The sequence below is a fragment of the Rhinolophus sinicus genome, linkage group LG06 (assembly GCF_036562045.2).
Source record: "Rhinolophus sinicus isolate RSC01 linkage group LG06, ASM3656204v1, whole genome shotgun sequence".
Classification (NCBI taxonomy): domain Eukaryota; kingdom Metazoa; phylum Chordata; class Mammalia; order Chiroptera; family Rhinolophidae; genus Rhinolophus; species Rhinolophus sinicus.
The window spans coordinates 116,141,469-116,169,387 of record NC_133756.1 but is presented as its reverse complement, the minus strand read 5'-3'; the positions used below and the strand labels follow the sequence as shown (position 1 = coordinate 116,169,387).

Genomic DNA, 27,919 nt, shown 5'->3' with positions numbered 1-27,919 from the left:
CATTCTCCTCTCCCCACCAGCCTCTGGCAACCTCCATTATACTTTCTGTCACTGATTCTGTCTCTATTCTAAGTACTTCATATAAGTGGAATCCTACAGTCTTGTGATTGGGTTTGTTCACTTAGTGGATGTCCTCCAGGTTCATCCATATTGTAGCACGTTGCAGAATTTCTTCTAAAGGCCGAATAATATTCTATTGTATATATAAACCACATTTTGGTAATCTGTTCATCCATTGATGGACACTTAAATGGCTTCCATGTTTTAACTGTTGTGAATAATGATGATCTGAACATGGGTGCACAAACATCTCTTCGAGACCCTGCTTTCGATTCTTTTGAGTGTATATCCAGAAATGGAATTGCTAGATCATATGGTAGTTCTATTTTTAACTTTTTCCTGAACCTCCATACTGTTTTCTACAGTGACTGCACCACTTTACATTCCCACCAACAATGCAATGTTCCAGTTTCTCCACATCCTCACCAACACTTACTTTCTGTTTTTGTTGTTGTTGTTGTTGATAGTAGCCATTCTAATGGGTGTGAGGTGGTATCATTGCAGTTTTAATTTGCATTTCCGATGATTAGTGATGTTGAACATCTTCTCATTTGTTTATTGGCCATTTGTATGTCTTCTTTGGGGAAATGTCTATTCAAGTCCACTGCCCATTTTTAATCAGGTTGTTTGTTTTTTTGTTGAATTTGAGTTCTCTATATAAAGAGAATCAATCCCTTATCAGATACACTATTTGCAAATATTTTTTCCCATTCTGTGGGTTGGGTTGGCTTTTTGTTCTCTGGATAGTCTTTTTTTTTTTTTTTTTTGCTATTGAAAGAGGTTGCTTCTTATTTATTATTTTTTAATTGAGATATAATTGACAATGTATTAATTTCAAGTGTACAATATAGTGACATCCCCAGGACTTATGTATGTTATAACTGGAAGTTTGTACCTTTTGAGCACCTGTACTGATTTTGTCCACTTACCACCTTCCACTTCTGGCAACCAGCAATCTGTTTTCTATATAAGTTTGGTGGGTTTTTTGTTGTTGTTGTTGTTAGATTCAACATATAATTTGATCATACATTGTTTATCTTTTTCTGTCTGTCTGATTTCACTTCACATCATGTTTTCCAGGTTTACTCAGTTGTCACAAATGACAGGATTTCCTTTTTTCTCATGTCTGAATAATATTCCTCTCTCTCTCTCTCTCTCTCTCTCTCTCTCACACACACACACACACACACACACACCACATTTTCTTTATCCATTTATCTCTCAGTGGACACTTAGGTTGTTTCCATATCTTGGCTGTTATAAATAATGCTGCAAAGAACATGGGGTACATATATCTTTTTTTTTTTTTTACATCTTTTCTTTGTTAAACTTTTATTTATTTAAGTGTGTTTTTCCAGGACCCATCAGCTCCAAGTCAAGTAGTTGTTTTAATCTAGGGGTGGAGGGCACAGCTCACAGTGGCCCATGTGGGGATTAAACCGGCAACCTTGCTGTTAAGAGCACCGCGCTCTAACCAACTGAGCTAACCTGCTGCCCCTATCTTTTCAAGTCAGTTTTTTGTTTTCTTTGGATAAATACCCAGAAGTGGAATTGCTGGGTCATAAGGTACTATTTTTAATTTTTTAAGGAACCTCCATACTATTTTCCATAGCGGCTGCACAGATTTGCAATCCTACAAACGGTACAGGATGGTTCCCTTTTCTCCATCTCCTCGCCAACACTTATTTCTTGTCTTTGTGATAAGAGCCATTCTAACAGGTATGAGGTGATAGCTCATTGTGGTTTTGATTTACATTTTCCCGATGTTATTGATCAACTTCTCATATACCTGTTGGCCATAGGTATGTCTTCTTTGGAAAAATGTCTATTTAGATCCCATGCCTATTTTTTAATTGGATTATTTTTTGCTATTGAGTTCTATACATTCTTTATATATTTTGGACATTAACCCCTTATAAGATACATGGCTTGGCAAATGTTTTCTCTTGTTCCATAGGTTGCCTTTTCATTTTGTTGGTGGTTTCTTTGCTCTGTAGAAGCTTTTTAGTTTAATGTAGTCCCACTTGTTTATTTTTGCTTTTGTTACCTCTGCTTTTGCTATCAAATTTAAAAAAATCATCACCAAGACTTATGTCAAGGAGCTTATAGCCTATGTTTTCTTATAGGAGTCAGATGGCTTCAGGTCTTACATTCAATCTTAATTCATTTTGAATTGATTCTTTTGTATGGTGTAAGAGTGTGGTCCAGTTTCATTCTCTAGCATGTGGCTGTCCAGTTTTTTTCAATACCATTTATTGAAGAGACTGCGCTTCCCCATTGAATATTCTTGGCTCTTTTGTTGTATGTTAATTGACCATATATGGGTAGGTTTATTTCTGGGCTCTCTATTCGGTTTCATTGATCTGTGTGTATGTTTCTATGCCAATACCATACTGTTTTGATTATGATAGCTCTGTAATATAGTTTGAAACCAGGAAGCATAATGTTCCTCTATTTTTGTTCTTCTTTCTCAAGATTGCTTTGGCTATTCAGGGTCTTTGTGGTTCCTTACAAATTTTAGGATTGTTTTTTCTATTTCTGTGAGAAATGACATTGGAATTTTGATAGGGATTTCATTGAATCTGTAGGTTGCTTTGGGTAGTATGGACATTTTCACAATGTTAATTCTTCCTATCCTTCCATTTTTTTTCTATCTTCTTCAGTTTCTTTCTTCAGTGTCTTAGAGTTTTCTGAGTAGGGGTCTTTTATCTCTTTGGTTAAATTTCCTCCTAGGTATTTTATTTTTTTGATGCAATTATAAATGGGATTATTCTTAATTTCTTTCTGAAAAAAATTAATATTCAGAAATCAGTGCATTTTTATATTGGTGTATAAAAATGCACTGATTTCTGAATATTAATTTTGTATCCTGCCACTTTACTGAAGTAGGTGTACTGTGGGGCCCAGTGGCACAGTCTTTCTGGTCTCCTTTACTGGGTGTCCCTTGTGTGGGTTGTGTGTGCCTTTCTGTTGTAGTTGAGCATTGACTGCTGTTGGTACATCAGTGAGTGGGATTGACCCTCAGGCTGACTGGTTGTGAGGAATGGCCCCACTGAGCATGATTCGCTTTAGCAGGGCTCTAGTGCCTGCCAAGTTCACCCTTTGGGTATATTGTTTGTGGAACTGCTTGGGTGGTGCTCTGTTGTGATCTGAAGCTGGCCGCCATGTATGTTGGTTCTGGGGCCTCTTGGCAGGGCTCTGGTGCAGGTCAAGTTCAGCTGCTGCCTGTGCCTGGCCTGGAGCCACTTTATAGGAGCTACAAAGTTATCTGCAGATGGTTGCTGCCTGTGCTGGGCTTGGAGATGCCTCAGAGAGGCTAAGCTGCAAACCAAGGCCAGCTGCCACTAGTGCCAGGCTTGGGGCTACTTAGCAGGAGGTATGTGGCATGCTGAGGCCAGATGCTGCTTTTTAGGGGTTTGTGGACCTTTGGGAGATTTTAGGTTAGTCTGCAGCGTGAGGTGAGACAGGCCATTTGTGTAGAAAACCCACTGGAAGAGGTTCTGGCCACATACTTGGGTTGGGTGAGGTGGGTTCTCAGGGGATCACCAGCGCAGGGTGAATGGTGTTAACTAGGTTGATGGAGAGCTCAGATTTGGCACCTGCTTGTGCCTGCTGGCTGGATGGGCAGAGAGCTCAACAAAGGAGCAGTGGCATCTGCTGGCACTTCTGTCCCTGGACTGAGCTGCCCTGACCCCTGCCCCTCCAGCCCTCATCCTCAGCCAGATAGTTCAGTTCCTCCTCCTATGTCCCTGGCACTTTTTGAGCTGCTGCCCCAGCACTCGAGCTCAGAGCAAGTGAGTCTGTCAGTGGGTAAGATCATGCATGGGCCCTTTAAGAGGACACCTGGGACTCCAATACCCCACCCCCCCTCACTCAGCCACAATCTCTATGGGCTTTCTGAGCCAGAAATTAGGGAGACTTCTCTTCCCAGCACTGGATCCCAGTGCTGGAGATCCTGGTGTGGGGCTGGGACCCCTTGCTCCTCCGGGGAAACCTCCACAGCTGAGATATCCCTTCTGTTTCTTAACCACCACATGTGGGTGTGGGGTCAGCCTGTTTCATGCTTCTGCTTCTCCTACCAGTCTCCATATGACTTCTTCTTTATATCCTTAGTTATAGGACTTCTGTTCAGCTAGTCTTCAGGAGGTTTTCCAGGGTATGTTTAGTTTTGTAAGAAACTGCTGAATTAACTTCTAAAGTGGCTGTACCATTTTGCATCTCCAATAACAATGAATTCGAGTTCCTTTTGCTCCACATCCTCGCTGGGCATTTGGTGTTGTCAGTGTTTTAGATTTTGGTCATTCTGATAGGTATGTAGTGGCATCTCGTTGTTTTGGTTTGCATTTTCCTGATGACATATGATGGTGGAATATCTTTTCATGTGCTTTGTCATCTGCATATATTCTTTGGTCAGGTATCTGTGAAGAGGTTTGGCCCATTTTTTAATTGGGTTGTTTACTTATTGTTGAGTTTTAAGAGTTCTTTGTATATTTTGGATAATAGTCCTTTTATCAGATGTGTCTTTTGCAAGTATTTTCTCCCAGTGTCTGGCTTGTCTTCTAATTCTCTTGATAGTATCTTTTGCAGAGCAGTTTTTAATTTTAATGAAATCCACCTTATGAATCATTTCTTTCATGGATTGTGTCTTTATTGTATCTAAAAAGGCATCACTATACCCAAGGTCATCTAAGTTTTCGTCTATATTTTCTTTTGGGAGTTTTGTTTTATATTTAGCTCTGTGATCCATTTTGAGTTTATTTTTGTGATTGGTGTAAGGTTTGTGTCTAGATTCATTTTGTGTATGCGTGCGTGCATGTGGATGACCAGTTATTCGAGCATCATTTGTTGATGAGACTAGCTTTGCTTCATTGTATGGCCTTTACTCCTTTGTCAATGATCAGATGAGTATACTATTTTGGGGCTCTATTTTGTTCTGTTGATTTATTTAATTATTCTTTCAATAGTACCATACTTAGAAATCTTTAATAAAAGTCAGTGAAAGTAAGCTTTGCTTCTGGCTTATGTAGTATGACCTCGCTTTCTTCTCCGAGGTTTTGGTCCAGTAGGAGGAGGTTGGAGCTGATCTCTAGGACTTGCTCATGTGTGGCTGCTGTGCTTCTCAAACTGCCTGCTGAACTAGTTTTAGTGTTTCTAATTTCCAGTCTGCTGCAGACTTACTTTTGCAAAATATAATAAAACGACTTACCAGAAAAATGATCTTATGCTTGTATGGTCATAGCAATGTCAAATTGCTACACAAGTTTCTAAATGCTCAATCTCTGAACTTCATCACAGTCTGCTAAGTGGAGCCCACTTTGGTAGCGCTGTTCTACACAGTGGGTTTAGGTGGGAGAGATGTCTTACCCGTCCGCCCAGAGCTTCTTGTGAGAACAGGAACTAAGCTGGGTCTGGAAATCTTCCTGTCCCGGGGAATGTGGGTGTCAGGAGGGGCTCCTTCCCATCTCCCAGAGGATCAGTTGTTCACCTGTCACTGGGAGCTAGTACCCCTGCAGCATCTTCTTTGAGCACATTCCTCACAGTGATGCCTGCTTCCCTCATTAGAAGGCAGGGAAACAACTTGGGGTGGGCCTAGGGGCAGGGGCAGGGGCCTTGAGAAGGGGCTGTCACTTGGAAGGTTGATGTCTGAACAAGGCCTGGTGCTCTAAAAGGGTCCAAAACCATTTCCGGGGGAAGTAGGGCAAAGGGTATGAGTGGCCAGTAATGACACTGGCATGGACTCTGGAGGATGCCAGAGAGTTCCAGCCTTAGAACCTTGGGAGCACAGGACCTAGGACATTCAACTGTTTGACTCTTGGATGGGCTGTCAGAAGTGGAAGGGGCCTCAGGGATCACCTCATTGGCCAAACCCAGCTGTTCACCTCTTCCTCCTCCCTGGTCCCTGGCCCAGACTGGTGCTACAAGGGTCTGTTCAGCCTTTAGCCTGGAGGCCCCATTGCCTGCAGTACGGCTGAGTGGAGGCTCCCTGGGTGCCCTTCGCTCACACTGGACTCCTGCTTTATTTTGAAGCTTCAGACACTGTGTGCTCCGTTTGACGGAGAACAACTCGCAGCCCTTGATGACCAAACTGCAGTGGCTGTTCGCTTTCCTGGAGCACAGCCAGGTGAGTGCTTGGGTGTCGGGCGTGGTGAGGCGGAAGTTCCGGTGGACACCCTTTCCACAACCTGCCTGCATCTGGCTGTAAGCCCCCACTTCCTGGTGTAAGTGGTTAAAGTCCATTCCAGGCTGGCCTGGGTTCATGGCCGAAGCCCATGGGGCTGACTGAGTGCCCTTACCCGGCAGGAGAGAGGGTGCCTTCCGAAACCCTCTTCTGTGCTGTCTATCAGCACGTTCTCCCGTCAGCAGTTCAGTCCATTGCATTAGGTGTCGCTGTGTCATTTGCTGTCATTTTTGAGCAGTCACATTGCCAGGCACCCGGAGGGCCGTTTTGTTCTGTCCACTGTCTCTGCCCTCATGGCACCTAAATCCCTTGGTCAGGCATGAGGCAAGGCCGTGTGGGGGCATGGGATTGGTAAGCAGCAGTGCCTGCCCTCGTGGAGCTCAGTCTGGTGGGAGACGGGCCTGCAGATAACAATTATAGCTTGAACAGGGAAATGCAGTGTGTGGTACAAATGCAAGGGAGGGAACGCGATTCTGATGGGCAGGGGCCACTGGGAAGACATCACGGAACAGGGGACACTGTAGAACAGGAGCATCTGGGACTTGAACTCTATAGCTAAGCTTCTGATGGGGAGGAAGGGGGTGTTAGGTCCAGGGCAGGGCCGTGAGCAGGGGCCTAGAGAGAAAGCAGGAGGAGCGTCAGGGGGGAACACATGGCTAGAGGACCCTTCATCTCTGTGAGCCCTGCTCGTGGCTGTAGGGCTTAGTGAGATGGGTTGGGTCGAGGACAACTTGGCGGGGGTAGGACTTCTGTGAGGAGGCTGGGAAGTTTGGGGCACCCAGTTCCCAGGTAGACCCTCAGGCCTAGCACGCCACAGAGCTGGTTAGCGAGCGGCTCCTGCTCCTGCTCCTGACCCTGCTTTTCACTTGTCTTGGTCCTAGCGGCCTGCCATCTCTCCCGAGAACTTCCTGTCTGCATCCTGGACACCCTGGTTCAGCCCCGGCACCCAGCAGGACTGCTCAGAGTACCTGAAATACCTCCTGGATCGGTAAGGGAGGCGAGGCCCCGGGGAAGGCGCCGCCTCTTCAAGCTCTTTTGCCTCTTCCCGGAAATGAGGGTGCTGCATCGCAGTTGTAGAAGCTCGGAGGAGATGTGTGCCATGAGTGTGGGGGCAGGGGCTGAGTGTGAGGGAAGTGGGGGAGATGCTGACTGGGACCGTGACCTGGGAGGGTAAGTGTGCGTGTATACATATTGCGCTGTGCATGCCTGAGTGGGCACATGTATTTTCGTCACAGTTCCGGGGGCATCTGCACACAGATATGTACGTGACAGGTTTGTGTGCCTGTATGCAGTATGTAGCATGTGCACAGATGCCATTTTGCACACATATGTATATTGCCTGTGAATACTCCTGCATGTGTGACTGTATGGCCAGCTGAGTAAGGTAGGTGGCATGAGTCACTGGAAATGGATCCATGTGTGTACGAAGACCCCGTGCTTCCTGCTCCAGGCTGCACGAAGAGGAGAAAACGGGGACACGGATCTGCCAGAAGCTGAAGCAGTCCAGCTCGCCGTCCCCACCTGAGGAGCCCCCCGGCCCGAGTTCAACCTCCGTGGAGAAGATGTTCGGAGGCAAGATTGTGACTCGGATATGCTGCCTCCGTTGCCTCAATGTCTCCTCCAGGGAGGAGGCCTTCACGGACCTCTCTCTCGCCTTCCCCCCGCCTGAGCGCAGTCGCCACCGCCGCCTGGGCTCAGTGATGCTCCCCGCAGAGGGCGTGGGGGCCCGGGAGCCCCCGCCACCATCCCCGGCCCACGTCCCAAGCAGGGTGGGTCTGCGGAGGCAGAGGAAACACTGCATCACAGGGGACGCCCCCCACCCTGTCCTGGACATTGAAGGCCTGAGCGCCCAGGGCCCCGGGGAGCAGAGCAGTCGTGAGGAGAAGGTGGAGAGAGATGAGGAAGCAAAGGAAGAGAGAGCAGAGCAGGAGGAAGTGCGAGAGGAGCAGAAGGAGGAAGTAAGGACCAGGGAGAAGGAAGAGAAGGAGAAAGAGGTGGAGGAGGAGAAGGGCGAGAAGGAGGCTGAGAAAGAGACTGAGGAGGAGGAGGACGGCCTGGGCCCAGGGACCCCCAGGGCCACCGGCGCCTCTGCGGAGGGCTCCCGCTCCGTCCTGGACCTGGTCAATTACTTCCTGTCCCCTGAGAAGCTGACAGCAGAGAACCGCTACTACTGCGAGTCGTGCGCCTCGCTGCAGGAGGCGGAGAAGGTGGTGGAGCTGAGCCAGGGCCCGCGCTACCTCATCCTGACCCTGCTGCGCTTTTCCTTCGACCTGCGCACCATGCGGCGCCGCAAGATCCTGGATGACGTCACCATCCCCCTGCTGCTCCGCCTGCCGCTGGCTGGGGGCCAGGGCCAGGCCTACGACCTGTGCAGCGTCGTGGTGCACTCCGGAGTGTCCTCGGAGAGCGGTCACTACTACTGCTACGCCCGCGAGGGCGCCGCCCGCCCGGGCCCTTCCCTGGGAGCGGCCGACAGGCCTGAGCCCGAGCACCAGTGGTACTTGTTCAACGACACCAGGGTATCCTTCTCCTCCTTCGAGTCTGTCAGCAACATCACCTCCTTCTTCCCCAAGGACACGGCCTACGTGCTCTTCTACCGGCAGCGGCCAGGGGAGGGCGCTCAGGCTGAGCCAGCCTCCCCCCGAGGCCGGACGGAGCCCACGCTCCACAAAGAGTTGATGGAAGCTATTTCCAAAGACAACATCCTCTTCCTGCAGGTGAGCAGACCCGCCAGGACGCCATCCGAGCTCCCGGGGGGAGGGGCTTCCCAGCACCACTCCGGGCTCAGAGAAGTGGTTGCTCCTCTCTGAGTCTTTTCCTTTTTTTCTCGTCCTTTCATCGGCCACCGAATGCAGGGCTATATTGGTGAGCCAGACAGACAGAACCCCTTACTTCAGAGGAACAGACATTGAATAATTGTTATTTATCCAGTTTTCGAACGTGTGCTGAAGGCGCAGCGTGGGGTCTGTGAGTGAAGAATCTAGTGGGCGAGCAGAGTGAGCGCCTCTGTGGCACCCGGCAGACTGCCCTCGCCAGGGACCGCCTCTGTCACAGGGCCTTCGACTCTTCAGTGTCAAGGGTCGTGTCAAAATACTTAGCAACTGGAACAGCAAGGGCTCTGACCAGTGGGGGGGAGGGGGAGTAGCCACGCTGGGACTTACGGGCAGTCAGTGTTTCCGTGGGGAAGGCGGCACCCGGGGTGGGGACATTCCTGCCAGGCTGTCCAGGTGATGCAGGGCCAGGCTGAGGAGGAAGCGCTTTCTCACAGACGAGTGTGTTCCTAGCGCCCTGAGAGGCGCAGAGCTGGACAGCCGTGCTGGGAATCCAGTGGCGAGGTCCGCGTGTGCTGGGACGTGACCTCCTGCTGCCTGGTGCCCATCATGCCCTTGTCGGCTATTACAGCCTAGTATGAATGAGTTCCTTTCCTCCAAGGAGCTGGGATTTTAGTGGGAGGAGGAAGAGTGATTCTGTAGCCTGGATCTAGGCTGGAAGGACGGGTCCATCCCACTTAGTCTCCCATTCAGCTGGGCAGAAGCTGTGGCTCCTCTGCGCTTGGCCTTGGGGATGCAAGGCGACACTCAGAAGTGCTTTGCTGAGCCCGATGGTGTTGGGGGAGGGTTTGAAGGGAGGATACTCGCTTCAGAGCCTGAGCGTTAAGCTTCCTTTCCCACCTGCCTCTGTTTCCAGGAGCAGGAGAAGGAGGCACGGAGCAGGGCGGCCTACATCTCGGCACTCCCTGCATCTCCGCATTGGGGGAGGGGTTTTGACGAAGACAAGGATGAGGATGAAGGCTCTCCTGGGGGCTGCAGCCCTGCAGGTGGCAATGGCGGTGACTTCCACAGACTGGTCTTCTAATGCGACTCCATCCCTGGCCTGCTTCTACCTGTGGGTGTCACAGCCAACCTCACGGGAGGCCTTGACCCCTTTCTTCTGGCAGCTGGGTGGGGGCCCAGGTCCTGGGAGAGGCACCCTGCCAGATGGGCTACGAGGGAGGCAGGCCCAGTCCTGAAGGCAGGCCCTTCCAAGGACTAGAAAGAAGGGTGCAGAGGGAACTTCTGGGACACCAGTCCTCAGCCTGCAGGTGACATGGAGACTCAGACACAGAGGTGAGAGCCAAGCCCCTTAACCTGGGCCTCCGGTCCTGTCACTGGCATCAGCCCCCTTAGGATTTTACACCCAAGTGTCCTGGTCAACTTGAAGCAGCTTAGATGCACACTGGCCTTGCCCCCCGCACTCCCGACAGGGCTGAACGTCACAGCTCCAATGTTTTGCCATCAAGTAGCATTTCCCTTCCAGCTCCTGTTAGACAATCCTATTACTCTATAGTATGAAAAGCAGAGTGGGATCCACGCCCTTGCACAAAGAAGCGGGCTCAGCTCTGGCTACCTCCTTGTTTCTCTGAGGGGGTTTCAGAGGCGCGTGCGTGGGTGCCTGCACCGTTTGTCCTTGTTTTGAGAGTAGAGGTGGGAAGTACCCCGACACAGGAGCAGACACCAAGTGACAATGCATAGAGGTGCGGACAGCCCCCGTCACAGTGGGAGACCCTTAACCCCCTCTCCCTTCGCCTGCCTCAGTGCCTGAGATGCTGCCGTTTGCATCCCCCGTCTGGTTGAGATGGAGAATCCTCATTTTACTGGAAATACGTGTGTTTCTCATGAAGCCATTGTCCTGAGGAACGCTGGCTGGCTCGGCTCCTCGTCAGGTGGCCAGCAGAGCAGCGGCCTGGGGGCTGGTGGGGCGGGTCTGGTGACGAGTAGCCACTGACCTCATGTGCCCTGACACTGCTGTACCCCTTCTATGGAGAGAAGAGACCCGGGGTCTCAAACAGGAATAAAACTAGTTCTCTGAAGCCTTTCCCACCTTAGGGTTGTCCTGTCCTCCATACCCCCCGTTTCTTGATGTCTAGGCAATAAGGAGGGTACACCCCTGCGCACTGACCTGTGCAACGCACCATAGGAGGTGAAAGCACCCTCCACTGCCGTGCTCCGTAAATGCAAGGGGAGGGCCCAGAGGGCAGAGGCAGGCGCGAGCGGGCTCATTCTCCAGAGAAGCAGGAGCCCACTGCCTGTGCAGGGCTGGGCGGGTCCACAGGCTGCCCAATGGGGTGTGGGCAGGGGACTCACCGACAGTGGGGCGGAGCCTAGGACCTGGGGATGTTTTCAGACTATGGACTGTTGAGAAACAGCTACTGCTGATGCCCGGTTCCTCCTCCCTTCTCGCTGGGAACCTAGGGGTGGGTGGCCTCTCCTGGGCAGAGGCCAGGAGGAAAGCTGGGACGCAGGGCCTCCCCACTGGTGCTGTCCCGCTCTTGGAGCTGGAGAGGCATGCAGGAGCCCCTTTCTGCCCGTCCCTCTGGGAGAACAAAAGTGGGGAGGCAGGGGTAGAGGTGGTGGCGTGGCCAGGTCTGGGCTTCAAGGGCTGCCCGCCTGTGCTATAGGTGGAGTTGAATTTTGGTCCAAATGTCATCAACCCTTAAATGTCAGACCTCAGAGAACAGCGAAAGTGGCCGACAGTCTGTCAGAGACCAAGTCACACTCAGAATTCCGTCCCCATCCAGGGGTCTTTCTAAGAAAGACAAATTGGCAGGTGTTACTACAATTACCATTTTACACATCAGGAATACAGATTCTGAGGTAAGGAGGGTTCATTCTTGTTTCCAGCCAAGAAAAATACCAAATTCTTTACTGACTTCCTTCCTATTAAAATGAAAGTGGAGCAGACTGGCCCAGAGCCTTCCTGGGACCATGAGAGAAACCATTTTCTCATCAAGAACGTGTTGAAGCCGACACACCGCAGCCCCCTGGCTGGCGTATGCCATCCCCCAGCCCCTCAGATGAGGGAGACTTGGTAGCTCGCTCTGGTGACTTCTAATGGACTTTATTGTTGTCCTGTTCCAACACCACAGTAAAAAGGGACCCGCAAGCGCCAGGCCTGTACCATGTGTCACCACAGCAAAAACAGGACCCACAAGAACGCATGCCCACCCCCAACCCAGAGCTACTCACAGGATAAATACGTGTTACAAATTTTTAAAAAAGAAAACAGAATAAATTAATAACTTAAGTGATTAGGCACCAACAGTGATTTGAAAAATTAAATGTCAATTTTAAATGGTGACAGGACAAGAACCTAAGACTGGGCTTCCAGCCCATTTTTCCCTTCCCCACAAATAGCAACAATTCCTTGTGAAATGATTCTAAATTTCAAGACATATGTACCAACAAACACACAAGAACACGTATCACCAAATACCAGGACAGCCTGAATTTCCAGTGAGACCCCCTCAGCAGGGAGGGCCCATGCCTCAAAGAGCTCGGAGGGTCCCAGAATTAGGGCCCCATAAGAGGGGCTAGGGCTCCTGCGGCCAGACTCACTTCCCCCACAATGTGCAGACAAAGGCCCAGAGAGAGGAAGGATGAGCTTCTTTCCCTCCCGTCCTGCACTCGGCTTCCAGACCTCTGTCCAGGGTGTGCGTGTCGGTGGGGGCAGAGTTGGTCAGCGTGGCCTGGGGCTGGGGCCTTAGCCCTGTGGCAGGTAACACGGCCACAGTGCATACCGAGTTGAGCCTGTGCTCCAATCACGTCAGAATGGTTGTGCTTCTGTCCTAGGAATGGGGCATACTTGAATGGTTTCAAATGTCGAAGTTGCCAAAATTAATCTAGGGAGGGGACCCTGTGTTCACTGGCAAATGCTCTGTGTGCTGTCCTTCCCTGGTGATCCACACCCTTGAGAGAGCAGTCACAGAGCTGGGAGTTCTCCCTTAAAACAGCTGCGTTATCAGCCATATCAGGGGCCCCAGAAACCATCCACCTGATCCAACCACCCATTTCACAGACAGGCAAACCAAGGTCCGAAAGAACCACAGCTCCCATAGCACTCACTCCCTCTTCTCACTGTCCCTGCTCTACTTCCATTAACCTTGCAGAGATGGAGCTGGAAGTGGGTAAGGACGGCTCCTTCTGTGGGGAGCCCCAGGCAGGGTGAATCCTATGAGCTAAGCTGACTGAGAAAGCATCTCCACTCTTGCCAGGCCACCAAGGGAGGTGGACTTTGAGCCACGGATAAGCCAAAGGACCCGTTTTTTAAACTGAGCTGACGGGTATGTATGAAACACCGGGCAGTCTGGAGCTTGTGAGTTCCTCTTGTTCTACTTTCCATCTCTACCCCTGCCTCCAGCCTAAGAGTTGGGGAGTTATAGGAACCAAGAACTGTGGGGAGGTCTCCTTGCAGATTAGATCTGAACACCTTAGTCTCTGAAGATGCCAGCCAGTTTCATTCACATCATGGCACGTTCAGAAAATGCTTCCATTATTAGGGCACCAGGGGTCCACAGGAGGCTGCTGGAGCGGGAACCGAGGGCATCAATACCTGAGACCACCTGTAGTCATTCAGAGCACTGCCCCAGGAGACCCTTCGTAGAAGGCCTTTAAGAGACACAGTCAGGGCTGCGCAGAGTGAACCAGCAAACCCCGCTCCTGCAGGCCACTGTGGCCATTGCCACTGCACCTGTGGGAACACTGGGGCATGGACACCCCGAGGTCTTTGTTCCCAAAGCACAAGGATTTGCAAGTCTCCCCTCCCTTCTGCTACTGGACCCAGCGCTGCTCTCTTTCCCTGTGAAAATCTGACCCACCTTCTTCTAAGGTCTATCTCAGGCACCTCTTTTTCTTAGAAACTACCTTCTCTGAACCCCACCCCCGTCCCACTTGTGCCCCCGGCACCAACCTGCCACAGAAGCAGTCTTGCTTCCTCTGCACATGCTCAGTCACGTCAGAATGGTGGTGCTTCTGTCTTGGGAATGGGGCATCAGCATTTTAAGTCTCAGGGCCATTACCAGTATCTTTTGTCTTTGTCCTTTTCTTTCCTCACCAACTGTGACCTTCTCAAGTTCACAGTCTGATTAATTCCTTGGTCCTCAGTGTCTAGCCCAGAGCTGGTCACAGCAGCCATGAATAAAGGCTGGTTGAGTTGATCTGAACTAATACTAAGAGGAAGAGGGTACTGTTGAGAAAATAATTTCTCCCAGGATGGGATTTCTCAGGGAATGGTCAGGCCATTGGGCTGGAGAGGGGTGTGTACACACACTCAAGGACGCTACAAGGTGAGTGGTAGCCACCTCCATTCAACATGGTGGGAAGTTTTTTTTTTTTTTTTTTAGGAGGAAGAAGGGCTACTCATCTCAGGGTAGGATGACACGTCTGGTCTGCCCAGTTGCCTCTGAAACTCTAGAAAATTTGGCCAAGTGCTTTCCACATAAAAAATTTGGATCCCCTCTCTCCGGGCTCAGGAGCAAGCCTGGGGTGAAGCCCTGCCTACTGTCCGGGGCAGGGAGGGAGGAGCGGCCTGGCCTCTCCTGTTCCTGTAGCCTGGTTTCAGTCCACCATGGCACCTGACGCGAGGGGAGCAACAGAAGGTGATCTGAGCTGAGAAAACACTCTGAGCCTGGCACTAGGCCACACGTACCTGCCCTGGGACCTGGCACAAACCCTCGCCACACAAGGCACAAGCTGTCAGCGATTCCCACCTGTCACCCCCCAGGCTCCATTCTGCTCCGCTCTCTCCCTTGCACTGCTTTACCTGTCGTCCTCAATCCGGGTACCTGCCCTCGTGTCATGCCACCACGCACATGCTCTCCTGACACGACATCGCCCCGTCACTTTCTGCTCCACCTGGCATCCCCGTGGGACTGCCTCGGGCACACCAGGCCCTTTGGGTGTATCTCCCCGCTTGCTACGCTGTCCCCCCATGGCCTGCCCACCTCTCTCATCCCATCAGTACCTGCGCCTGCCCCTGCTGCACCGCCCCCTGCAGTGGCCTGTGCAGGGCTCTGCCTGTGCCTCCGCTCTGCCCATTCCTGTCCCAAGGTGGCCCTCAGTCCTGGCAGCCCCTCTAGTGACCCCCTGTTCCCACATCCCACACTATGCGGTGCTTTCCCACAGCTCCACCAGCCTCCCTCACGTGCAGGCACTGCCACACCTCACGCTGCTCCGCCCGGCACACACTCCTCGGTTGTGGGGACTTGGGGACGTCCTGGGCAATCTCTGTCCTAGAGCAGACTGTGTGGCCTGTGGCTGCACAGTCCAGCAGCCACCCGCAGCGTCCTGTCTCCCCACCTCCTGGGCTCTGAGCCCTGCTCCTGGCTCTTGGTGGCCCATCATCCTCGTTCTCCCTCCCTTTTGTCCTCATCCTCCTGCCTCTCCCACCCGCAACAGCTGCACTGCCACTTGGCTGAACGTGGGGGGCCACTCCAGGTACCAACTGCCCCTCTGGATGTGGGGACCTAATTCCTTTGTCCCTCAAGACCACCTGTATGTAACCTTCCTTCTCGACTCCTGCACCTTTTGGTGGCCTTGCCTCCTCTGCCGAGATGGACAGGGATGAAGTTCGTTTTTGCTTTGGTGCTGGTCTCTGACTCCCTGGTCAGTGAGACGCGGCTCCTTCCAGGACGGAGGGACGTAGCCCAGGGGCTGGGGTAGGGGGCTGAGGGCGGGGCGGCACGTGAGGTGTGGGATCCAGCTCAAAGCCCCAGCCCTTCCGCCCACACGTCTGGTAGGTACTCAGGTCTAAAGGGCAGGAAGAGGCTGAAGGATGCTTTTTGGCAATAGCTCTAACTAAGGTAGGAGGAGGCATGGCCATTATTGATAAAAATCAAAGGTGGGGCCCGAGCGGGCAGACGAAGAGCCTCGATCAGGCTCTCACCTCCCAGGGGAAGGGTTCAGGGTCCCTGATGTCAAGTGCTTTGAAGGCCAGAGTGGCAGAGTGGAGAGAGGCGGGCGGGAGGGGGCAGCGGGAGAGGAGAAAGGGGAGCTGGAGGAAGCCGCTGTGGCGCCTGCAGGCCCCTCTCCGCGTGGGGCCCGGGTCACAGCTTGGCGCCCTTGGAAGGCTCCGAGGACTGCCGCACGTCCGTCCACTCCTGCATGGTGCTCTGCAGAGCCTGCGTCTTCTCCTTGTCCACCTGGACGTAGTCCACCTTCTCGTCAGACGTGACGGACGATGTGGATGGCTGAGGGACGGAGCGGGGAAGCACGCGTGGCTGTGAGTTCTCACGAGCTGGGGGCCAGGGCTGGGCTCTTCCTGAGCTGTTCCAGGGGAGAGGAGGCGGCCTCCGCCTGCCACCTGACTGGCCTTAAGAGCCTGTCTGCTTTTACCCAAAGTGGGCTTTAGAGCCTGAAGTCCAAACTGCATCCTCCTTCCTGGTGCCACAGCAGCTCCTGCCAGCCCTGCTGACTTCCCAGCCCCTAGGAGGACCCAGGCCCTTCCTTGGCCTAGTGGATGGGCCCATGCCTCCATTTCTGCCTTTACCCACTTATCTGTGGCCACTCATAAGGGGAAGGAATTTGCTGGGTGCAAACAAGCACCAGCCACAGGCCCTTGTGTGTATGCGCAGTGAGCACGCATGTCCACCCCGTGAGGGGACCGGTGCTGAGGCAGCGTGCCCACCCTGCTGTCTGGACTGGGCCGCTAAGTGGTCTTCCTGTGGAGAGCATTCCTAGGCCTGGGGGTCCCTCCAAGGCCCCTACATCAACAGCAGGGCTCTGGGACCCTCCAGACAGGGAGTCCTCCTCAAAGAAGAGCTTGGGACCAGGCCACGGGAGGCCTGAGTCTTGGATCTGTAGCCCTGAGCCGATCGTGTCTCTCCGTGTGCAGTTACCTGCCCATCTGTACACGGGGGATGGATGGGCTGAGGCCGTCCCATGGGCGTGGGGGGCCTGTGTGCTGAGAAGGGGGACGTGAGCCATGTGAGACCCAGACTAAAGCACAGTCAGGTCGCAAGCAGCTGAATGCTGCTGTTCAGGGGTGAAGGCGCCTCCCCAGAGCCCGGGGAGCACCAGCTGACACCCCGCCCTACTGCGCCCCTCCCGCCACGTACCTTGCGGTGGGGGCTTGGGGAGCTTGGCTGGAAGTCCAGGGCCAGGTAATCCACGCTGCCAGTGCTCTTCTTGGGGGCCGGGCTGTTGGTGCCACTGGGAATGGGGGACGCAGACACTGGGTTTTGCTGTCAGAAGGAGGAAAAAACTGTTAGTTAAGTTTAGGAAACAGACTAAGCCACCACCCAAAGAACAACACCTCTGAGAATAAGAGCTACGAGCTCCCTGAAGGCCTCCTCGGAGCCGTGCTCTGTGCTAGGGACACTTCTTGTTCTCATTTAAACCCTCACAACAATCCTGTGACATGCGTATTATTACTATTCTTATTCTTGTTATTTTTTTTAAAGATGAAACACTGGTTCAGAGACGTAAAGTGACTGGTTTATGGCTGTATGGCTGGTGAGCAGGGGTGGGAAACGCGTGTGCTTTCAGACCCCCGACCTGTGCTGACCCGGCTGTGCCATGTCCCCCCGCCAGGGCATTGGCCAAATCCCATCTGCTCTCCCTGACAAACCCAGCCTTTGCGTGCTGGGCTCTAAGGAGGGAGAGTATTTCCTTTACGTACTGGACATGGGAAAGTCTCCAATTGCAGCCAATCTGCTTCTCTGAAGCTCCTACCCACGGCCTAGAGCGGGGTTGTCACCCCAAAGCAGTTGCCCTCCCCCCAGCTCCCGCTCCTCAGAGACGTGAACCTCGTCCCCGGCTGCAGGGGCCCTGGTCCCTTCAGCAGCACTTCACACGACATGCCCTCGGATCCTGTCTCCATCCCCACACCAAGACTAACTTGTCTGGGATTTTCTGGACGTCTTAGTCTAATGAGGAAGGCAGTATCGTTCTATTTTGGGTTTTGGCTGCTCTATTGGGTAGTTGGTTTGTTCTTTCAATACGCAGCCACTACCAGGTGTGGGACAGCTTTTCTCTTTTCGATGACAGTCTCAGGGAGGACACTTGCCCTGCACTGCCCGTGTTTCTACCTCTACTATGGCCTTCCCTGCGGGGTGTCAGGGATGAGTTTCCCCACCGATCAGTAGATATTCAGCACGTGTTTACACTCACAGACATGCTCATGGGCATAGGTACAACAGGACAGGGTATGAAGGGAAGACCTTTTAAAAGGTTATTTTAACAGGATGGAAGAAGGAAGGTAACTTTGAAGGGTGCTCTTGTCCCCAGCGAGTGTTCTGAAACACCTCTCTAACGACTTGGCCTGCTCATCCTTCTGCGGCTCCCTCCTGCCCACAGGAAAAATCCAGACCCCAGACAGCATTTGAGGTCCTTCGTGATCTGGCTTCAGTCTAACCTCCCCTCGCCTATGTCTGCTTCAGCCACAGTTCATGACTGTCATTCTCCATGTTCCCTCCCTGCCTGGCCACCCCCACCTCAGGGTCTCTATTTCCCAGGCCGGTGTGATGACCTGCCCTGCAGGTGTACCCCCTGATGTCCTCTCCAGGGGCACTGACCATGCCACCTGTGTCAGAGCCACAAGAAAGCCAGGCCTTCTCTGCCCCTTATGGCTGTGGCCTCCTTGAGGGCAAGGACCACGTCTTTACTGCCTCTGACAACGACCCCACAGCGCTTGTCATATATTTGGCTCAAGACAGATGTGCAGCAGCAAATGAAATCACAAAGTGGGAGCCCCTGGGCCAAGGTGAGTTAGCCGCGCCAGGAAGCAGGGACCTGGGAGTCAGAGTCGAGGGGACTCCGCTGGGAGTCGCTCCTGCAGACCCCAGGGGACGCACCATAGGGACGTAGTTCTCTTCGCTGTCCCCCGAGTCCGTGCTGGTGATGCTTTGTGTGGAGATGGGACGGCAGTACTGGGAGGCGCTGGAGCTGAAGGTGTGGCTGCGGAGGGAAGACAGGAACCCGGGTCAGTTCCAGCGCCGGCTCGGCCTCTGACCCTCACACGCCCAGACCGCTGCCCTCAGAGCTTCACACCCCATTATTAGATGAGGCGCTGATACAGAGTGGGTACAATTATGTCCCCTTACAGATGCGGAAACCAAGCCCTGAAAGAGTTACTGACTGCCCCGCTACTGACAGCATTACCATCGTGCAGTTTTCCTGACGCACAGCCCAGCCCCTGGTCCCCTCACCAACCCTAATGGCCCTGCGCCAAGCTCCCATTTCCAAAAAGACACTCACATGGCCCTAGACCAAGACTTGGTGACAGGCGACTTGAAGGGGAGCTCATCGATGACAGCGTTGTTTCTCAGGTCGAGTGGTGTTGGCTTTGCTGGGGCAGGAACAGAAAGTCAAGAATCAGCCAGTGACGACGCCGCCACACACACGTGCTTACACAGGGCACACAGGTGTATTTATGAACGCTTTCATGTTCACCCGTTTTACAGAGGGAAACTGAGGCTCGGCAAGGCTATACACTCTTTGCCCACGTTGACAGGGCTTGAAGTCATGTCTTCAGGTTCCAAATTACATATTATTTGCCTTGTATCTATGGCAATTGTGTTTTCAGAATCCAGAGTGGGGACACGGGGTTTGACAACGGATTGTCCTCCCAGATTTGTGACTACACAAATGAGACATGATATTTGAATTGGAGAAGGCCACCATGAGGGCTCCTTGCTGCTCCTGGACCAGAGCTGGGGGACCTGAAGTGGGGGAAGGGGAAAGCCATGAGACCCGAAGGTTTCAGTTCAAGGGCTAAGATCTGAATTCCCTGTTGGCCAGAGCAACGGGGTTTATCTCTGCCGAAGGTGACTCTACTTTTCCTTTTGAATCCCTGCTACTGTTCCAAAGCCAGCAGCATGAGGGAGAGGCAGGCCTGGAACCTGAACTCCAGCACTTCCTCCTGTCTAGACGCAGGGGGCACAGATCTACGTTTACTGAACACCTGCGATGGACCGAGTCAATGTCCTAGATGCTTTCCTTGGAAACAAACCCAGGAGGCAGAAATCACCACCCCCATTTCACAGATAAGAAAACTGAGGCTCAGAGAATTGGAATGATTTGCCCAAAGACACACGTAGGAAGTAATGGATAAGGATTCCAACCTACATCTACCTGGTTTGAATACTCAAGCCTTTTTATTACATTATAAGGTATCTTTATTTAATAGACTCCTTTGTCAGTTCTGCCCTACCCAGCCCCAGATCTAATACTAACCCTTTATCCTTGATAGATTTTATGTTACGAAGCACTTCCAGATAGATGACCTATGTCCCTCAGTGCCCCCAGGAAGTAGTATTGCAGTTCCCATCTCACCAGTGAAGAAACAAGGCTCAGAGATACAGAATGATTGGTCTGCAGTCACACGTGAGCAGGTGGCAGAGCTGACACCGAATCTGTCCTGTCCTGGTTCCTGCACTCCTCTGCCCATCAGGCGACTGGGCAGCCAGTCCCCAGGCTGCTGGACCACCAGGATGAGTGTGGAGCGTGTGTAGGTGGCCCAGAGGCTACCGCTTCCTTGCAAGCAAAGTTCAGGAGCCACCTGATCACTAAGTGAAAGCAAATGATCCCTGGCCTTTGTCCAGAGATGAGACAGAGCAGACTTACCTTTCCGGTCAGGCTTGAGGTTGCGGTTGACAGGGGGGGGCTGGATCTCACTCCCTCGGCTGGGGCCTCGGTGCATAGGAAGGGCTGCAGAAGGGTAGCTAAGCGGGTCCAAGTGATGGGGCCCCGGGCTCATGGGGATGTAGACACTCTGGGAGTTATCACCCGCGCGCTCCATGGCCAGCAGGCTGGAGGAACCTGGATTCATGGGCACGTAGTTGTCTTCGGAGTTGGTGCTGTCCGATCGGCCTATGAGCGTTTTCCCTGGCTAGGAGGGAAAAGAGATACAGCCGTCACTAGCAAGAAGAGACAGGAGGGAGTTGAGAATTTATATACGAGTGAAGACAAATCATGACGGAGTGAGCAGAACTGTGACGCTACGAGGCAGATCCTGGGAAAACCAAGTAAGAAACAAACTGGCAGACAGGAGGAAATGAGGTGTGTGGGGCCCTTCTAGCTGCCGTGAGCCCTTGGGACTCACTTAGTTCATGACAAATCTTAAGGGTGAAAAAGCCTTGGTGGCTGGGTGCACCAGGCTTTGTGGACGCCTCAGGCAGAAGGTGGGTAGCCCAGGCTGCTAGTTTGGTTCAGGACCCACCTTCTACCTCAGGTCCAGAATCACCACTGGGAGGTAGGCAGCTCAGGCCCCGAGCTGGGCAGGCAGCAGCCTAGAGGCCTGTGCTTCCTCCTGGGCCAGCTTTCATTGTGACCGCCGAGCTGCCATCAGACCCTGGCTATAGCCTTCCTCCAATTCGTGCCCTGTCTGTCCAGACGTACAACTAAGCTGTTTCTGCTTTGATTGCCTAATTTTCAGTCTTTTTCGTGGGACTGAAGTCAGGCCTCGTCTGCTTAGCTGGGGCTGACTCCTTGCAGGACTGTGCTCAGCCCCGTCTAGAAGCAGCCGGAGATCCTGTGCTCAAACCATAATTCTGCCCCCGAGCCTGACTCAGCAGCACCCGGGCCCGCTGACCTCGTGGGCAGGGATGCTTAGACCCACCCCCCCACAGCCTGGTCCTCTGGATTCTAGAGCCGTCCCGCTTACCTGCAGGGTTGGTGACCCCTGTCGTCTAGTATAACTAAGCACGCACATTTCTCTCAGAGCAGGACACCTGTCTCTGACTTTCTGAAAACTCAACCCAGGGTTCTGAACTGAGACAAAAAGCTTGGCAGGGTCCTAGATGGGAGATGCTGTCACCTTTTGGGCTGTGCTCTTAGTTCTGTGGGCGTGACTGTTAACGCACCTGCGCTGGCCTGAAGACCCCACTCACCAGGAAAGAACTGCCTCCATCCGTCGTGGACTCCGCAGACCGGCCTGCACTCTCCCCACCACGCTGCGGGCACTCGTACGACTCACAGGAAGCAGCTACGACACAGGAAGGAAAACCCAGATGGACTCAGTTGATCTGTGCGCTGACACTCACCCTCACCCTCACCAGTGTGACTGGAACTCCAGGAGATACTACTCTCAACCCCCAATGCTAAGGTATTACTCCTATCACATCGCTCCTCAGTCCCAAAAATTCCTCCCAGGCTTTAGCTCTAGCGCTAGTGCTGGCACCCACACTGAGCGTTTCCTGACCACTCTGCCCTCATCTATGCACCTGTTCTCTAACTCCTATAGCGCTGACCACGTCCCGCTCACCCTAGCTGTCACTCATACAAATACTACAGTAACACTGATACTCGAGTAATTTATAGATGTTGACTTTATTTCCCAACTAGATGTGAGCGCTCTGAAGTGCAGGGACATGATTTTTATATGTCTCTGTCACCTCAGTTCCAAAGCACAGGGTGATCGATCAAATAATTGATGGACTGAAAGACGACAATGAGTCCTGAGCCAGGAGTCAGGACCCTGGGTCCTGCCACTGACTGAATTTACAACCCTGAATAAGTCTCTTAACCACCAAGGGCCCTGCATGTGAAACAGAGATGAGGCCTTGCCCCCCCCGTTCCCCCCCCAACTCTCAGAATCATTACCTGGCTTAAAGAACAGAATGGATATAATAATAAGCTTTGCAAGCTCTAAAGTCAAGGCAGAATGAAAGGAATTAATATTATTGTACTTCTACATCAAACAGGAGATTATATGCAGAGTCGGAATACTCTAAGTGGAAACCAGTGACAACAGAATTTAGATACTTCAGATAGAAATGCAGACTTTAAAAAGAGATTCAACTGTGGCTTAGAAAACATTTTGAAGATCTAATTTTGTTTTACCAGTCTGTTAGTCCATATAGGTTTGGCTGCAGTTTGGACAGGTGCTATACATTTATTTTTGCAATCTTTGGTTTCATTTGTAAATGAAGAAAATACTATGGTTTGGCCTTCTAAACCCACAGTATGTTGTACTGTGGTTAACCACGAAGGTTCTAGCTCCCTTAGTAGAATATCAACTTCTCTGAGGGAGGGTCTTGCCATTGTGGGTGCCCACTGATGGCCTCCAGTGCAGGAGGACCAATTCGTAAGGGGTCTGCGTAGAAGCAGCCTTAACCGCCGCAGTGAGCTGGGCGTGGATGACCAAGGGCTAGCAAACCCCTGAGAATGTGGCACTGCCTCCCTCTCCCCTGGGCCTCAGCCAGGGCTCCTCTGACCTCGGTGAAGTCGGCTGTTGTCCATCGCAGGCAGGGTATTGCGCCTGGGGATGGTGGCGGTGGCCGGGACTGAGCGGCTGTTTTCGCCGACTGGAGGTCTCTGCTGAGGGCTTCCCCATCGAGGTGTTTCTGCCTGACTTGGCTTGGGGGGTCGGGGCGGGGGGGCTATGGCGGAGTCCCCGGGAGCGGCCACTGCCATGGCGTTGTGGTTCTTGTCCAGCGTGAACGTCCTGGGGATCTGGTAGGCCGAGAGCGGGGTGGCCGGGATGTCCATATTGTCCACCAGCAGCTCCCCAAACTCCCGGCACAGGGTGTTGCTGGGCGTCTTGAAGGTGTACACATCCTCGTTGTCTGTCTCCGAGCCTGTGAGGCTGCCCTTGGTGTGGCCCTGGGAGGCCAGGCTGCGCGGGAGGTCGTAGGTACTGTCTCTGAATTCCGCGTTGTGCCGGCTCGGCTTGGGGAGGCTGTAGAAGCCGTGGACTTGACCGCTGACCCCGTTCACACAGTGGCCGTTGCCCTGGGCCAGTTTCTGCACGGCTGTGTCACTCCTCATGAGGAACGAGGCCCTGGTGCCCTGAGAAAAGCTGGCACTCCTGAGAGAGAGAAAGAAGAGAAGGGGCAGAGGGGTTAGAGGCGGCCAGCATTGCCTGCCCAGGGCGCTGGCTGGCATGGTCAAAGCCCCCTGCACCTGGCTGGTGTGGAGAAAACACAGGCTGAGGGGGCGGGCAGGCCTGAGATGGATCTCAGTTTACCAGGTGTGTGACCTTGAGCAAGTCGCTTTCTCTTTCTGAGCTTCACTTGACACGTCTGTAATAATGGTGATTATACACATACTTTGAAGGTTATTCAGAAATGAGACTCTAGTATCCTAGTATACAGATGTTCAATCAGTGTGAGCCTTTATCCGTCCCCTACCCCCGAATAGCTGTGATTAGCAGGAGCTGGTCTCACCCACCCTCTCGCCCCCAACAGCTGTCAACAAGCCAGTTACACTGACCACTTGTTCATTGTTTTAAGTCAGAATACCGGGGGTGCCAAAAACATGTGTACAAGTGGACGCTTTGGTCAGCGTTGCTCAAGCAGTAGTTCATTGTGATCAGAAGTGTCTGGACGCTGATGGTAACCACTTTGAGCACCTCTTGTGATTGCGGAAGTCAAACGTGACTTGTATTCATCTTTTGTTATTGGTATATATTACTACCATTTTAATAGTGTTTTCCTTTCTTAAAATGTGTATACATTTTTTTAGCACCCTCTGTATATACATTTGGATACCAAGGCTGAGAGAGAGAAGAAAGAACCATCTTTCGTCTGTCAGACAACAGCAAGCAAGTCATTTTCTCTGAGTGTCAGTTTTCCCATCGTAAAATAAGTCAGCTAACGAATGTTGATATAAGTTATAAAGAACAATTCAAATGTTAAGCTATATTTTTATTTTATATCATGTTATGGTTTTCTGAGAGGCATTTAGAGGGAGAAATATCTCTTTCCAGAAGTCTAAATATCTGTGGGAAAAATTGTTTCCTGTGTGGGAACTCTATTCAGAATAGAAAAAGTGTAATTTTTTTTTAAATTTAGGTTTTTGGGAAATAAGGCAAATCTGATCAGTTTAAAGATTCAGGAGTGGAGGGATTTGTGTTAGGTTTCAGTGCTGCCACTGCCATGCTCTGTGGGCTTCACCCAGCCCCCCGCCCCAGGTGTGAGCTAGTGGGTCGCAATGGCTCTTAGGGTCCATCCGGCTCTGAAGCTCTGTAAGTCTGTGGCTTTGTAAGTGTGGTTTGCAAAGTGAACTCTGTGCTGTGTGCAGGGTGAAGTTGTAAGCAAGTGCCAGGGATCCAGGTCTGCTCTTCTCTCTCTTATATTATGATTCTTCATAGGATTTCATATTTGGGGGAAAAAAGTGAAGAATCACTGTTTTAGGACAATCCTTTATAGTAGTGCTTCTCAGCCTTTTGGGGGCTATAAACCCCTAAGAATCGAATTAAAAGCTCTTGGCACTTCTCACCAGAATAAGGCAAATTTTGTATACATACACATTTGCACGCTGTGTCTGAGGGGGAGGGTGTCACAACCCTCTAGGCCCATCCAAGGAACCACCCTGCCCTGTACCAGCTGTATCAGCTCCCAGGGAGCTTGTGATTATGGATGTGGCCACCAGATGGTGGTAGAAAATAGGGCCCAGAATGAGGAAGGGAAACAGGTGTCTACGTCAGGCTCTCGCTTGTAGAAACTTGCATCCATCTCAGTCCCCAAACCTTCAGCAGCCGTCCTCCCTAGTTCTCTGTGCTCTTTTTCCCCCTTCTAGTCCATTCCACACACATAACCACACCACCAGCCGTAGGCCTGGAGCACCGAACATCAAGCCTTTAGACAATGCAGTGCTTGGGGTAGAGGACGTGGAAGGCAGTGGCCCGCATGAGGTGTTCATGTGGTTCACATTTGTCTTGGGTGCTTTTCATTTGTTTTCTTTGGAATTTCCAACTCTGCTGGATATCTCCACCTGGACTGGTTCACTGAACAAACATTTACTGACACCCCATTTTGCACAGGGGCACGACACAATGGAGACAGAGATGCTGCCTGCCCGGGGCAGGGCAGAGAGGCAGAGGTGCTGACACGCATACAAATCACTACAATTAAATGGGTGAGTGTGCACTGTGGACAGATTTATACTCACCCTCCCTGGGGGAGGTGTGTGGGGGGCTGGTACAGAATGTGAAGGATGCTTCTTCAAAGATGTTGCCTTTGAGCGAGTCTAGCAATTGGCCAGGCCAAAGGCAAGAAAAGGGAAAAGGTGTACTAGTTGGAGGCACAGAGAAGTAGAACACAACCTGGCAAGTTCAAGGAACTGCAAGCTGCTCAGGCTGGAGCAAGCGACTTAGGAGGAAGAGCTGACAGATGCCAATGGTGGAGGGGCCTGGCCAGGGTTGATGGGCCTGGGAGGTCCCCTGAGGGTGGGGGTGGGGATGGCTTTACAGGTATCCTGCAGTAGCCTTAAACATATTCAACGATGAAGTCACCCTCCACCTCCTGACGCTCCTGTCTTGAGAATGGCACCGGTCAGGCAGGCTTGAGAGTTACCCACATTATGATTTCTCATTCAGTAACCCCACGAGTCCTACTGAATCCACCCCAGTTTGGGTCCTCCTGATTTTTCTGATAAGAAAAGGCCTAAGAACAAGTCTCGCCACCATCTGCCCAGGACCTTTGTGATCCTCTGTGTATCCCACTGACATTTACTTTCCGAGCTTCCCAGCTTCAACATTTTCAAAACGGTTTCATTTCCTGCAGGACGAAGCCGCGTTCCAATTCCCACTCACCTTTGCAATCTCTTCTCCTTAGTCCCCCTCCCACTCTGGGACCCACTCAGGCCAGTGTTCCCAGTCTGCCCTACACAGCCGAGTCTGTTGAAAAGTTCTTACTTCAATTTGGCAAGCTCCTGCTCCTATTTGTGCTTCAAACTTAGCTCAAATGGCACATCTTTGAAAGCTGTTTCTTACCATCCTCTACCCCTCAGCATAATCAATCACTCTCTCAACTCTGTTCTTGGAGCAGGAAGCAATTGTTATCTGTGTTATGTACTATTGTTACTTGGCTTCTCCACCAGACTGTGATTTCCTCAAGGAAAGAAACTGTCTTATTCATTTTCTCCCCCAGCACCTGGATTCATACTTGTTACACAGTATTATAAATAACGAATAAATGTTTGAATGAACAACAAATGAATGTATAAACAAACAAATGAATAAAGAAAAGTGTTGGTGCTACCACCCCCCTTTCTGAGCTTAGCCGAAGCCCTTTGGATCAGCAGATGGAAAACCTCCCCTTCAGTACCTACCAGCAATGGCCCAGCTGGCATCCTCCTCTCTAGCTCACAGAACTATGTCCCACACGATCTAAGCTCCAGCCCTGGGCTTTCATTATTCACCTTTCTCTGGAATGCTTCCTTAGTGCATGAAAATCTAATACCTAATGCAAAAGAAGCCTTTTGCTCCACAAAGGTATATGGGTCGTCTAATTCTCCTTTTTATTTCAATGACTCCTTCCTCTTTGCTCCCACAGCACTCCGTGCTTCCATCATAACACTCACTCTGCCTTGTGTTAAAGTTGTTCGGGTCTGTCTTTCCACTTCTACCAGATCCCGTGCTCCTAGAAGGCAGGGGGCCATACCCTGCGCCGGCGTAGTGTCTGGGACGTGGTAGACAATACCAATGCATGTGGAGAGGGACTCTGTTACTTCAAGAATCAGGCAGAAGGAGTTGAACAAGGGAAACAAACTTGCTTTAAGTTCCAGACTCACATGGCAGCAGAACTGGTTCTAGCACCCAGGTCTCTGGATACCCTGCTCAAAGCCCATGCTGTTCCATGCGCTCCACTGGGGCAAGAATCGGAGGTGTGTGGGGGGGAACTCTGTGTACTGGGAAACCCGGTGGCCTTTACTACCTTCACGTGAACCTTTCCTGAGGCCTATGTCACCATGGTGTGCTGATGTGCTTTCCTGGAATGGATGGATATCTGGAAGCCGGGGATCTGGAGGGAGGCTTCTCTTCCAGGGCTGTGGGCTGACAGAGGCCTCATTAAATGGGCATTAAATGGGGCTGTGCCAGACACATCTCGTGTGACGTAGCTTTTAATCTTCCTAACAGTTATGAGAGACAGGTATTGCCCTCACATGCCAGATGAGGAAGACAGCGGAGTTGGTAGAGGAAGAC

The 27,919-nt window shown here is 51.8% G+C and overlaps 2 protein-coding genes across 5 annotated transcripts in view; one reads left to right on the top strand and one right to left on the bottom strand.

Annotated features, from left to right (window-relative positions):
• Positions 1 to 11,097, top strand: part of USP35 (ubiquitin specific peptidase 35) — a 28,497-nt gene extending 17,400 nt beyond the window's left edge. For all 4 annotated transcript variants that reach the window (XM_019726381.2, XM_074335706.1, XM_074335707.1 and 1 more), the window contains 4 exons: positions 6,088 to 6,181; positions 7,120 to 7,226; positions 7,689 to 8,955; positions 9,926 to 11,097. In XM_019726381.2, the coding sequence (XP_019581940.2) occupies positions 6,088 to 6,181; positions 7,120 to 7,226; positions 7,689 to 8,955; positions 9,926 to 10,093 (1,636 nt within the window). In that variant the 3' untranslated portion in view covers positions 10,094 to 11,097. The remainder of the gene's footprint in view (positions 1 to 6,087; positions 6,182 to 7,119; positions 7,227 to 7,688; positions 8,956 to 9,925) is intronic.
• Positions 11,098 to 12,099: 1,002 nt separating this feature from the next.
• GAB2 (GRB2 associated binding protein 2) overlaps positions 12,100 to 27,919 on the bottom strand; it is a 182,633-nt gene continuing 166,813 nt past the window's right edge. Inside the window, exons 4-10 of the mRNA XM_019726383.2 lie at positions 23,208 to 23,800; positions 21,882 to 21,976; positions 20,617 to 20,881; positions 19,249 to 19,339; positions 18,846 to 18,948; positions 17,109 to 17,234; positions 12,100 to 16,241 (exon numbers count right to left, since the gene is read on the bottom strand). Of these exons, the coding sequence (XP_019581942.2) occupies positions 16,098 to 16,241; positions 17,109 to 17,234; positions 18,846 to 18,948; positions 19,249 to 19,339; positions 20,617 to 20,881; positions 21,882 to 21,976; positions 23,208 to 23,800 (1,417 nt within the window). The 3' untranslated portion in view covers positions 12,100 to 16,097. The remainder of the gene's footprint in view (positions 16,242 to 17,108; positions 17,235 to 18,845; positions 18,949 to 19,248; positions 19,340 to 20,616; positions 20,882 to 21,881; positions 21,977 to 23,207; positions 23,801 to 27,919) is intronic.